Source organism: Belonocnema kinseyi, chromosome 3 (assembly GCF_010883055.1).
Source record: "Belonocnema kinseyi isolate 2016_QV_RU_SX_M_011 chromosome 3, B_treatae_v1, whole genome shotgun sequence".
In the NCBI taxonomy this organism is placed as follows: Eukaryota; Metazoa; Arthropoda; class Insecta; order Hymenoptera; family Cynipidae; genus Belonocnema; species Belonocnema kinseyi.
The window spans coordinates 1,187,533-1,201,531 of record NC_046659.1 but is presented as its reverse complement, the minus strand read 5'-3'; the positions used below and the strand labels follow the sequence as shown (position 1 = coordinate 1,201,531).

Below are 13,999 nucleotides of genomic sequence, written 5' to 3'. Positions count from 1 at the left end.
TCCTGGTCTATAAGTTTGTGGATTAACTACTGTTGGGTAGACGAACATATTCCCAGAATTTAGAGACAATCGAAAAACATGACTTTTTGAGTTGGGGCAGTTAAAAGATCATTATGTAAGGCAATGTGTTTATTTAAACCTAGTAGCGGTTGAATGGGTACCAACTAAAAAAAATTTGGCTAATATTTTTACAAAAACCTTACCTTTAGATTCTTATAATTTTATTGCCAATAAATTATTTTATTAACCAGGTGATGTTTATTTACAGACTCTTAAATCGCCAGATATAATGTAGACGTGCAATTATACTTCTTAAAATGTCAATATTTTATATTCCATTTATTATGTTTCATTTATAATTAAGATTTTGGATTTAGTATTTAACGTAAAACTGCGACTCTATATACTTACACCAACGTATTCTATAATTATTTTTGTAAACCAAAGTTAGAAAACCAAAATTTGGTATAGTTGTATGCGCCGCAGAGTTTAGACGTTTTTAGCCCTTTTTAATACAGTTTCTTTGTCCCATAAATCTACCCTTTATTGCACCAATATCATAACAAAATAACTTCCTTGAATTTTAGGTGTTCGCTCGAGTTTAGAGTTTCAATTGTCTCTATCTTTTGCATAATTGTTTCCATCGATAAATGTTTTATTTCCTCAGGTTCAACAGTATTTATATTTAATTTTTTTCCCATACAATCGGCAAAATTTTCTTCGCTTATCCAATTTTCCTCTACGCCCTGTATACGACAAATTTCATTAACATTATCAGGGTTTATGATTACCCTTATATTTTTCGGTTCATTCTCAGTTAATTAGATTTTTATTGTACGATTCGCATCCTCAAATGTAACCGTGTTGTTCTTGAAAATAATTTTTGATACAAATCTTTTCAAAATATCTTCGCCTAAAATACAATATTTATTTAACTTTTTTTTAAACTTTTTTTATTTAACTTTATTTAACTCGTCCATAGAAATATTCGCGTGTAATTTAGTATTAATGCGTACAGTACTCGCGCCTGTGGCACCTATAATGGATATGCCTACGATTGACAGTTTTTCACATTTTCTAAATTTTACAATGTTCTCAAAGTAAAAAGATTCCTATATGCATGCTACTTCACTGCCCGTGTTGATCAAAGCTTGGGCAGATTTATTTTCTATATTAAATTTTATCATTGGACATTTACCTAATCTTTTATTAACTACATCGTCTTCGTGTTCTGACAGTTCCTTACGTAAATCTGTAGGAATTTTGACACTAGCGATTTATTTTATTACTACATTTTCTTTAAATTGACTCGAGCTTGATGCCGCTTCTCGTCCTAAAATGTTATTAACTTGAAACTCGAGGCTTAGCGGTTTCGCTGTCGAGTTGCATTATAAGGACTTTGGGAATGGCTGGTGGACGGTTCAGGATTGTTAGGTTGGAAAGTTGTAGCTTATACGTTGGGTATGAGATTGCCACAATTTAGAGGTGAAGTGATTTGATTAGGGACATTTCTATGAGTTTCATTTCCACCGGATTGTTAGGTAAATTTCTGTTAAAAGTTGTAGATAATTCTCCGGAATGATTGTTAACCAACTCATTCTCTATCTGATTGTGAAGATCAAAATTTTTGATGAAGGTTGTAACTTTGCTTATATCTACCTTTATTATAACTATTATGATTAGGGTTTCGGTTTTGATTAAGATTGTTACCTTATTGCTGGCTATCGTTACCACGTGTTCACTATCGCGGATAATTATTTCCCTGATTTCTATCTGAGCCCTGATATTGACGCGGAGTTCCACGATCTTGTGAAAAATTAGCTGTGTCTTGGTTGTAAGGAAATTGACCGCCTTTGTAGTTTTCAAAATCAACCGGTTGACTTAAATCGAATATTTCTAATAATTCTACTAACCCCTCAATATCTTGTATACCTCTTATTAATATCGCGGTTCTAATGTCCAACGAAAAATGTCTGGATGATTTGTTTAAAATTTCCAAAATATAAGGCGGTGGAATTAAATTTCTCGCATTCGTTGTTATTTGGATGGCATAAGCCGCGCGAGTGATTTTACTCTGCGGTTTACTAACCAAGTTCCAATTTCCTGCTAATTTCATATTGAACATTCCCATTCCAAAATTTTCTAATAAATTTGGCATTAAAGGTGTCGATGTTATCTCTGTCAGATGACGCGAGATTCCAGCATTCTTTGGTCATACCTTCTAAGGAAGCCAAGATCACTTCATTTTGCTGCGTTTTACTAACGCCGGCCGCACTAATGTCACGTCCTGTGACGTATATTAACTATGTTATTTATACTTATATTATTAATCATAAAAACGCACAAACTTGTGCATATGTATTATTATCCAATATGTTAAAATCAATATTTTAAACAACGTTGTACAAACTACGTATTTTGTACATGTTGACTTTCAATACACCGCCAAAATACAATAATTTCTCATCTACAAATCTTCGGCCGCTGCTCATAAAAGTCAGCCACGAAACGTTAAAGAGGGTGGCACAATGAGCAGTTCCTTGAACTCAAGGTACTGCACCCCGATTCTACGCCTTCAGACATAGACACCTGGATAAACATAAAAATCAATTGATATCAATTGTGTCGTCCCCTCTCCGTCAAGTTTTTGGTTCCGATTATAATAGAATCTAACATATATAAACCCAGGATCTGAATCAAAAGTGAGTCCAACATCGAATTTCAAATCGGGCGGAAGCTCTGCCCTAGAGTACAACGAAGTAATTTTTAAAACTATTATATTAATTAAGACTCCGGTTATTTTGAAACTATTTCCAAATTGTCGGAATACAAATTTCAAAATAAAAGTAGAATCAGTGTTGTGCTTCGGAAATTCAATCGAATTGAAGTCGACTAGAATTTCAAATCCCTTTCAAATAAGTGAAACCTTATTAGAAGATCCCTTTTCGACAATACCATTGTCAACCATAATTACCCCTGAGCAGCAGCAGGGGAGTCGAGGCTACCTGCATACTACAGGTTCCTTTGACAACAAATCTCATCGAGTAGGAAAATACCAGTTTTAAAGGGATCTTAAGATATTCCAGCATTCCCAGTTTTAAAAGTGCGATTTGGACTACAAAAATTGGTAAGTTTTATGAACGAGTTTAAAACTCAAAATATTTACTATTTCTTTGAAACTCAAATATTAAGTTCTAACTTTATTTTAAGGTGGAGATCTAGAATAGAGAGTTCCTGCTACCTGTGAGACTCCAGTGCAAATCAACTTTCAAATCAAAAATATCAGTACATTTTAAAATTAAATCAAGTATTAACATAATCCTTTTCTATATTTTCAAATTAGCTATCTTTCCTTAAACCTGTAATTTCTTAAATTTAATAAACTTTTAAATATTGTATATTCAGTTGCATTTCAAGTTATTTTTCGAATAGTATGTAGTTATCTTGACCTTCGGAAGTTATTCTCATCCCTGTTTCGAAATCCTAAATTTCGTTCAAAAACGAGAAACCCTTTGAATAATTATTTTTAACAAGGTAAGTTTCTGCCTTTTAGGACGTAACACTAACGTTAATCTAAAAATCCTTTAGGAACTGCATAGGCCTTTCCTTAACGCTACGAGAAAACCATGGAAGGGGAATGTTTTATAACATATGTAAGGCATTTTTTATTAGGGAATAACCTTGCATTCTAAAGTATGTTGCAGTTGAGTTTGGTTTTGCTCCAAATCTCTCAAACGTTTTTCATTATTTATTTTATTTATAATACGGCTGGCTCCAACTTCAGTTCCAACTCCCCCCTCCACATTGCCATTGGCGCGTCCCTCACTACAGGTCCCCTAGAAATCAGTAAGGCCCATTTCTCCGTGAAATAGCTCTCCGTGCCAGTTGAGTGCGCTATGCCGTGATTGGCTAGCCGCCCCCACTCAGTTCGGTAGGAGGGGGTCTTTCCGTTGCTCGCTCAATGTAACGTTCTTCGCACGGACTGATTTTCTAACAAGTATACTTATTCATACGCTTCAGGCATTATCGTTTACTATTAATCGGACAGCATACTCACAGTACACACACTGTAGAGCTAAAGTATCTGCTGCAGAATCAACACTTGAGAATCAAGTAAACTTTCAAAAGGCACCCCAGTATAGAAATGACCTTCAATTCAAGTCAGACAAATTAAAATTTAAGCAAATTAAATGAGTTAAAAATAAAATTTTGAATCCTTTTTAACATCTAAAAATAAAGTTAATGTGAAAAATAACCGAAAATAAAACCAAGAATCTAACGACCAAATTTGCACAACCATCATAAAATGTTTCCATGTGCAATCTGAAAGAAAAAACTAAAAAAACTTTTTCCTTTTTTTTGTCCCTAAAAAAGACAAGAAAAAATTCGTTTAGACAGAAACTAAAAAAGCAAAGAAACTGAGAAGACAACTAACCAAATCCCCTTCCTTCTTTTTTTGATTTCGTCCGTCTTTTTTAATTTTTATTATTATGAAATCACAAGTTAAGAAATAAGGAATAAAATTCACTTCTAAAAGTATTTCTTAATATATCATACGTTATTAAAGCACTTTTGCATAGTTTGAAAGAAAAATTAATAGCGCTTCTATACTCCATTAGTCAAATTGTAGCATACTAAACAATCTTAAAAATTTCAAACATACAGTGCACGTAAGCGACTGAAGTGATTACGGTGATGAATTAACACGCATAGAAGTGTTGTGGCAAAGGCTTATGCACTCCCGAAGGTACACAAACTAGGTCTAACGGGGAGATTCATTTTTTTCACAATTGGATCACCAACTTTAAACCTAGCAAAATACTTATCAAACACTTTAAAACCTATTTCAGGAAAAAATGAGACGTTTATAAAAAATTGTTGGGATCTCAAACAAAATCCTAATAACATTAGAATACCTCATACCCATTCATTCGTATCCTTAGATGTCGTTTCAATGTTTGATAATATACCCATGGATTGAGCTTTAGATTGTGTAGAAGAAAAATTGAATTTATATAAAAACTTGAAAAAATCAAAAAATTGAATTTTAATTGCTGTTAGAACTGTTTTTAATAATACAGTTTCTTTTAAAAATCAATTTTATAACCAGTTATCAGGATTTCCAATGGGATCTCCATTATCTCCCATAATTTCAAATTTGGTTCTGGAAGCTATTGAAAAAAGAGCCTAATCTAGATTATCATTCAATCCAATCTTATATAAACGTTATGTAGATGAACGTTTACAATCGTTCCAGCTAACAGCATTAGAGAGCTTTTAAATATATTTAATAGTGTCGATAAAAAAATGCATAAAATTAAGTGATGTAAAATATAGAACAGATAATTTAGACCAATTAAAAACTACCTGACAATCAAACAATTATCCCTTGCTGTTAATAGAAAATGTCATTAAAGAACATGCTAATGGTTATAAAAAACACTATATAGGTGAAACTAACAGAAGATTAAAAAGTAGAATTTACGAAAAAAAGAGATTGTGCAATTAGCAATTTGAACAAAGGTTTGTCACAACATTCGTGGAAATTTAATCATGCTTTTGATTTTTCTGATATTAAAATCTTGGCCAGAGAAAATAATACTTTTAAAACACGTATCATTAAATCAATTTTTACTAATGAATATATCAAGACTTCAATAAATTTAAAAACTGAAATATTGAATATAAACCAAATTTATTAAAGCACTATGCATTAACCTCCTCCACCTTTTCACATTCTTTATACTTAAATCAACTTAATTCATTCAATCTTATATTCTCAAGCTTTGGCGCGCCTTTTCAGCAGAGGTTTATTAATATTTGTCACCTCTGCAAGTACGACTTTTCTTAAAAGTGAGTCTCGTATATTCCGTCTGTAAACATCGTTTCAAATATGTGACATTTTCATAAATAATTGGAGCCTATCCAATATCTTTGAGGCTTCAATCAATAGAAGTTTTTATTCTTTTTGAACATTTTTTTAAATGACGCTGTTTGTTTTTTATAAAATATTACATTACTTTCCTTTTTACGACAATAATTATTACAACGTTTACGCTTATAAATTTTTTAATAAATTATAGACCGTAAAACCAAATATATTACTGAATTTAACTGAAATACTGATTTAAAATTAAGACGGTCGAAGAAAGAAAAAATAGGGTTGGATCCGCTGTATCAACAATTGTTTTGTATATTTGTGATTACGATGAACTAAAGTGCGTCAGACACAGAATAGGATAATCCGCATCGCCTTAAGTACGCTTGAAAAAAAATAAGTACGGACATTTTTTGATTAAACTTTATATCTTTAGAAAATTCAATGCGACTATGAAAATCGTCCTCGTTTAACTTATGAGCAAGCTTAATTTTTTAAGGATAAAACATAGCTCTCTTTATTGTGTTCTGAACAGACAATTAACTTAAATCATGCTGTTAAGAAGTCATACAGATGGAACTAATATGTGGATCTTCAATGAATCATCATAGAACATCTAATGCTTCCTTTTTATATCCTGCTGACCTTGGTTTTCCTTATCTAGGTCGAACTGATCATCGTATCATCGAACCGATGAGCAGTTCGTAAACCTGTCGATTTTGAATTGTGATTCAAGCTAACCCTAAGTTTCAATTCATTTCCCATATTTCTATATAACAAAAAGCATAAATTCTTTTTCTTACCCATATCCTTGATCCAATAATGTATGGCCTTTGGCGATGCTTCAAGAAAACATTCCAATTCTAAATCAGTCCCTAGAGGAGCTCCTACTAGTTGATTGGGAACATGGATTACTGGCGGGACTGAAAAGTTTAATTGAAAAAAAGTCAAGTATAAAGTTGTATAATAGGGTGATTCTTATTTTCAAAAGTTAAATTTTTTTTAAGCTATCTTCCAGTTTGGTACCAATTTATGTAGAAATAATTCTTGTGAAATTTCAGCTTAACTGGAGTAAGGGAAAAGGTGCCCCTTGACACTTAAAAATAAAAAGCAGCCTGTGATGTTGCAGTTTGGCATCATCACAATCATCTAGTAATAAATTAGAATTTTTTTAATTATACTGAAATTAGACACCTCGAGTAAAATTCGGCACTCCATGATTTCGTTTTGTAAATTTTTTATTCAAGATAGTTTGATTTCGCTATGGTATTTTTTTGGTATTTATATAACAATTGTGAGGACTTTGCGGTCTTGAGCGGGAAGGCTCAAGAATCTCTACACTCCGTGGCGTCGTGGATGAGAATTCGCTGTCACCCCTTTAAGTGAGGCCTCTACAGTTCAGACACCTTCATATTACTACATTCAACCTGATTCTGGTATTCTTTGGTTCCGTGTGGCTTCAAGGACATCTTCATACCAAAGGCTCGTTCCTGGTAAGGATAGAACATTATTCAATGACCGAAAATTCATACTAAAAAGGTAATTGCGCTAAATTGAAGCACCAGCAATATTTACTTTATGGGCAAATTAACCACAAAATCCGTAAAAAGATACGCAATTCGGTCCAATTTATCGTAACGTGGAGAATTTAATCTTCTTTCTCACTATCGTTAAGGGTAATTCTTAAAATCAAACCTAAGAATAAACCCGGGGCCAAATGACCACAAAGTCTTTCAGTTGACAGGCATTTCCGACAAATTTATTTAACCGGAGACATATACAATTATTAACGCCGGTATATTTCTTGATATCGTTCGAGGGTTGAGGGACCCTACCTCTCTCCTGCAACCGCAGTGCAGCTTCGTCCGCAAATCATCAGCCAAGAATTAGTCATCCCTTATTGGCCGAGTGTTTTCTGGACCTAGTGACTAATAATGGATTATTTAACGCTTTCTTCGCCTGTTCCTTTTGTGTAAGATGTAGGTATCTTCGGTAACCTCTGTCTCGACCCTTTCCTATTGTAACTTCCCGACCTTGACCTTGTCATTTTATTTTATATTCGATATTGTTTTGCTTTTGTATTGTCTCGTTATGGTGTATATGTTCTACTGGACAGTTGTAACTATCTTTTTTGTATGTTATCATACTTATTTTATTTCAAACTATCTTGCCAAATTTTATTTAAGCCCCCCCCCTCTATCTAAGAACCGAGCTATCCTATTTTAAGGCATTTTTTTGGATTTTAGTTTATTTTATCGCTTACCGTGACTACCGTGACTACCATGTAAAATGTTTTATCGTTTTGGCTTAATTCGGGCTAAAGTTCCCCGGAGTGTACCCTTTTCTAATTAAAATTTCAGGACTGTCTTTATGAAGGCTGGCGCCCACAGATACGTGTTTATTATTTTTGTTATATTACCCTTGTGCGTGGCCTATAGGACCTTAGTCGCCAGCTAGTATAATGGCCGCGTAACAAACCATACAATTAGGGCAAAAATCAATTTCATTTGTTCATTTTAAAAAATATATATATACCGAACAGCTTTATACAAAAGTTGTATATCTATGAAAAATGTAAATATTATTATCCACAATTTTTTCTCGTATGACAAAATTTTCGTAAATAATTTATCATACTCCTCCACAAGCTAGACGCCTCTCTCAGCCGAATAAATTATCACTTTCAATTTATTCACTAATTTTATTTTTCTAACGTAAATTTACTCCTTATGCTGCGTCGACGGTTCTGTTCTAAGAAATACACCATTCGAGTTGAATCTTTCGAAAAATCGTTTAGTGTCGGAGGAAACGCATTGTTCTATTCCATTGTTAATTCTTTCAGAGATTTCATCGATTTGTATTTTTACTCGCTTTATATTTTCATTTTATGATTTTGTTTCACAATTTAAAGTATTGACCATTTTCATTTTCGATACTGTTGACAATTTCAGAGTAAATAAAGCTTGATATTCATCAAATTTTGACAAAACCCTGAAATATAGATATTGTGTTCAAGTAGCAGAAGGCACACAAAACAATATTTCGAGGTACACAGTAACAATAAAAACACAAATATCACAGTTCGCATTCAGTAGGCTGCTGTTTCTTTAAGGTATCTTTGACAAAGTCAAGGATTTTGGATAAGTGGTATTAATTACGGACCAAGCGTTCTGAGATGTTTTAACTATCAACACAGTCAGATCTGTAGTTTTGTTCATCTTTTCCTCGTAAACGCTTCTAAGAATTATTCCCTATACATAATGGTATTCGATGCTTTCCTATGGAAAACTAACGCTATAGTACGATCTTGGAGACCACACTCAATAAGAATGTCACTACAGCATATAATTGCTCTTTTGCAGTCCCAGATAGCAGTGCAGGCACTTCAAGTAGTTGTGCAACATCGACATTTAAAGAATCACAGGAAATCGATCAACGATCTCCGCAGCTATTTAAGCTGAAAGTAACTGACAATCCTGGTGCACGACAGCAGCTTGCAGTTTCGTGTCCATTAACTGCTTTTTAATTACAGTCGCCTTTTCTTCCCGTATATTTTCTCTTAAAATCAAAATGGATGACCGGTTAATGGCCAAATCCTAGAATTCATGGGCTAGTCCCTCAGTTGTTGCAATCAGAACATGAACTGACCTCTGTCACTGATTTTACATTTATCTAAGGCCGCAGCCAGCCTGTTTCCAAAAGGCTGTCGCCTGTAGATTCCATCAATTCCGCAGATTTATCTTTAAAAGATATGTAAGATTCAATTATGCCAAATTAACCTTAAAAAATTAAATGTGAACAAATGATGAATATTGCATGATTCAAATTTTTTGCATGCATTACTCAGTTAGTTCAATTTCAATATTGCTTCACCCTTTTTCATCAACGCTGCCTCTTGTCGTTCCGCAACTTCTTTTTTCTCTAATAATTTGCTTGGAATCGTTTCTGAACATAAATCCTTGTCGACTCTTTAACCTTTGGTTAATTAAAAACTGCTTACATTCTTCTACAATCATATATTTTACAGTGTTAGCATGTGCAATGTCGAAAAGATCCTCGACATCGATTTGAAATTATCTTATTTTTTTTAGGGGCCTCGGATTTTCACCCAGCGTGTTTTTGTAATTTTCTCCATTCTCGAAACAAAATATTTGAATTTTGGTATGCAGATTCTCATTCCATATCTGACTGAGTGATTGACTGTGGTCTTTGATCATAGGTCCTTCAGATATGAAAGATTATCTGTTTAATATAACTACTATATTATTACTATATTGCAATTCTACATAAGCATGGTACCCTCTTCCTTGGTAGCCACAAACCAGGTAGCGCTTGGAAAAGAACACCCAAGAAATAGGAATGGACACAGATATGCTAAAAGTGCTAAGTATCGTATGGAAGCAACAGGATCATCTTATAATAGAGTACTTAAAGTAGCTCTATTCGTAGCATAATTTTTCGCCTTCTTTTTTAAACAGTTAGTCATACAAGAAATAGTAGTAGAGAAAAATATGTGCATTTATAAGGGCATGTGATACGTAGAAAATTATTGATTTTACCATTCTTAGGTTCCCGCAGCGTTTATCCTAGATTAATAAATATTTCGTCTTCAAAATCTGAGGAATGATAGCGAACATGCTAACAGACGACCCTGCACACTATTTTGTCGGTCAATTCCAAACAAATGTGATTTTGCTAAAAACGTGTATGTATATTTCGAGGTTATGTGTGTTTCAATTCTCTCACATAATTATTCTAGAGTTCTTAGCGATAGCATCGGTGTGACAGAGAACTACATTCACGGAATGACAGAAAGCTAAAAAATGAACCTAACCTGAAAATAATGCACATGCATAAAATTTTTATTTAGCACAATACATTTTTTTGGATATTATTCCTCAAAAAAGAGTCCAGGGACGTCAGTTATAATATTTTATAGCATCCTCGAATTCAGTTTCTAAAAATTTTCAATTTCGTGGAAAAAAAGCCGGGGGAACTGAACCTGATTAACCACACGACGAAGTATCACATGCCCTTAATTGATCTACAACTTCTGTTCTAGAGGATACCTTTCCCTTGGTTTAATAAGTCTCACATTTTTCTCAAAATATTTTTACATAAAATGCAACCAGACTGGTGGTAGCGCAAAAACATCGTGAAAAAATGTTTGCGAAGAATAAAGTTCTTTACACCGAGCGGAACAGAGTACAGTTATTTTATCTGTAGTAGAGTGTGCTTCCTAGCTAGAAAATTTAGATTAAAGAGTTGGGTATTTTATCCACGAATTTTGTAATGATCACAGAATTTGAGAAATAGATCCAGAAGACGCGGGAGGGAATGTGAAAATACAAAACTAATTATAAGAAAGGTTCATCTCCCTGCTTCAAACCATAACAGTTAATGCTTTTAAGTAAGTGTATACACTTTATACGTTATCATCTCTAATTCAGGTACGTCAACCTTTGCAAAAATAATAATTAAGCCTTTCGTCAAAAGATCGTTCTCTGGAAAAGTAATAGAAATTTGTCTTTTATGCATTTCATATTTATTTATATATTTATGATTAAGTAGAAATTACTAAATTGGATAGCATCAATTATGAAAATTTATGTATATGTAAGTGTTATTAGATATCTTCAATTGGAGAAACCTATGCGTATCTGATTTGAAGTGGTTCAATCGACGATGCACGAGCTTAAGGCCCTTGATATCGCCACAAGTAACATCATGCATATGCAGAACAGCTTACTTGTCCATTCGTTTGTTCCGCGATTATACATTTCACGCCGTCAATACGGACGCGTACATTTGAATCTCCAGTGTCTTTATAATCAAATTGTTCTAAGTACAGCTTACATCGTTGCAAATAGTGAAAAACCTCTCCTGAAAATGGCCAGAAACCACGAAATAATTGTCAAAAGAGTCTTCATTTACAAAGCGGCAGAATAGGCACTCGAGACCCTTGACCTGAATTTTAACATTAAAGTTAAGGAAAGTGTATTAATCAATCTGGACGCTTCTTTTCTAAAAGGGAAAAGTGAAGAGAGCATAGGTTAAAGAACATTTTTTGTTAAAAGAGCAAACTTTTGCTTCTATCACATTATTAGGACTTAATTTAGGTAAAAAAGAGTCCAATTTCGCGTGCCAGGATGGTTTCATTTCCACCTCAGTATACCGTGACCGCATTTTATGTCAAGAAGTTCCAGAGCCGTGTCATGCAGACGCAGAGTACCTAGGACACATACTATCTGGGTGTCCCACACACGCGGGAACTACGTATCTCCACAGACATAATGCGGCCCTAAGAGTGCGTTATTACTATCTTTGTTGCTCTTACGGTGTTGGCCGTGACCCTGCCCTGCCGAAAGCTCTGAGGGTGATAGAGTCAGTTTTCCAAAACAAGAAGTGCCAAATTTTCTGGAACTACACTTTCGAACACGACTGCAAAATAGCTAGTTACATTCTGTGACGCAATCTGTACGACGGTTCAGCAAAATTCTCGTTAACCCTAAAGGCACAGAGCGAGCCAAGAACGACCGCCTTCTGCACTTCTTCCGCAAGTGTTTCAGCATATTGTTGACACGCAGGAATGCTTTTCAGGCTATTAAAGAGTGCGAGCTTGGAATTTCAAAGATGGCCGATGATAAGGACAATTAGTTTAACAGAATGATCCGGGTACAATCGACGCAACTCCCTTATACCTCTCTTTCTCTTCATTCTCCTTGGCTATGATGTTTTTGTCACCTGGTCCCGAAAATTCGATAAGGAACTTGGTTCGCTTTTCGAAGTCAAGAAAAACCATATCAGGCCTCGAGTGTGCAACAGAAACAATTGTCGATAATATAAAGTTGCAGTATATGCGGCACTTTTCATTCTCGACAATTGACTCTATTTCCTTAAGAGCATTTAGAGGAGCAATATTAAACTTAAAGCCGTAAGAGTTGCAGAGATGGTAATAAAGCACTCTTAGTGCCGCATTGTGCCTTTCTAGATAGTATGTGTGCTAACTATACACACATATTTAAGGAAAGCTAAAGTTAGCTCAAATGACATTGAATGATCTTCCACATCTCTGTGGAAGATGCCGTGCATCTTCTTATCGAGGAGATATTGACGTAAATTTTTCTCCTGTGCTTTTTTAATGGGGCTCTCAGGAGTGAGTGCTCGAGATAGATGAGATTTGATGCATTTTGCTCAACGCGAATATTAAAGTTAAGTCCGTGTCTTTCAGCAACCTCCTCCGCTGTTTCGTACACAAACACTCCTTTGCACACTTCTTCGTGATGAGATTAGAATGTTATAAGTTACTTCAAATAATTTAATACGATGGTTGAAACCTCCTGCAATGATGTTGTAGGTATACAATTACGAGCGGTCACGAGCGTTGGAGGTGACAACAGTCACCTCTGGATGCTTTCTTTGAGCTACTATCTGCCACTCTACGGGTTTTTAGTCGCTTGCTTCCTGATGATCAGGAAAGTTTCTTACAATGTGACAGGTGTTTAATAAAACCGCCTTCTAAGCTGCTGCCCATACCCTACTGACTCCTAAATGTTCAAGATATTCAGTGCATCTTGCGTGCACATTACCTGTAGCCGAAATCACAATGGGATGAATAGATGCATGATTCGCATGCCCCCATATGGTTTTTGCTATGGTCTTTGCCTTAACTCGCTGTATTTGTGGATCTTGGTTATACTGGTTGACTGAAAATTTCGGTTAAGCGGACAAGCAATGTCGATGATGAAGACTCTTCCACCTTTTTTTTCTCGCATCACGATCTCAGGTCGATTGGCCCAGATGTAATGATCCGTTTGGATACTAACATCCCAATATAAAATGTAATCTTCGCTTTCTAAAACGGCCACTGGAATGTATCTATAGAAGGGCATCCATTATTTTATGAGTCCTAGGTTTAGGGCAAGTTGTTAAAGTATAATTCCCGCTACATCATTAGGTCTGTGCGTATATTCTTATTCATCCACTACGCGACAGCCCTGATATTTAAGGCCCCATCTGAGGAAAATCGTGCTGTCATCAAATACTTTTATTTGAAGGGGTTAAAGCCGAAGGAAATCAAAGAAGAGATGGACTCAACACTGGGGACATCCTCCCCATCAT

At 34.7% G+C, this 13,999-nt stretch overlaps 1 protein-coding gene across 1 annotated transcript in view; it reads right to left on the bottom strand.

Moving 5' to 3' along the window:
- The window catches only part of LOC117168932, a 139,910-nt gene that overhangs the window by 71,715 nt on the left and 54,196 nt on the right, over positions 1–13,999 (bottom strand). The window contains exon 2 of the mRNA XM_033354917.1: positions 6,682–6,801. Within this exon, the coding sequence (XP_033210808.1) occupies positions 6,682–6,685 (4 nt within the window). The 5' untranslated portion in view covers positions 6,686–6,801. The remainder of the gene's footprint in view (positions 1–6,681; positions 6,802–13,999) is intronic.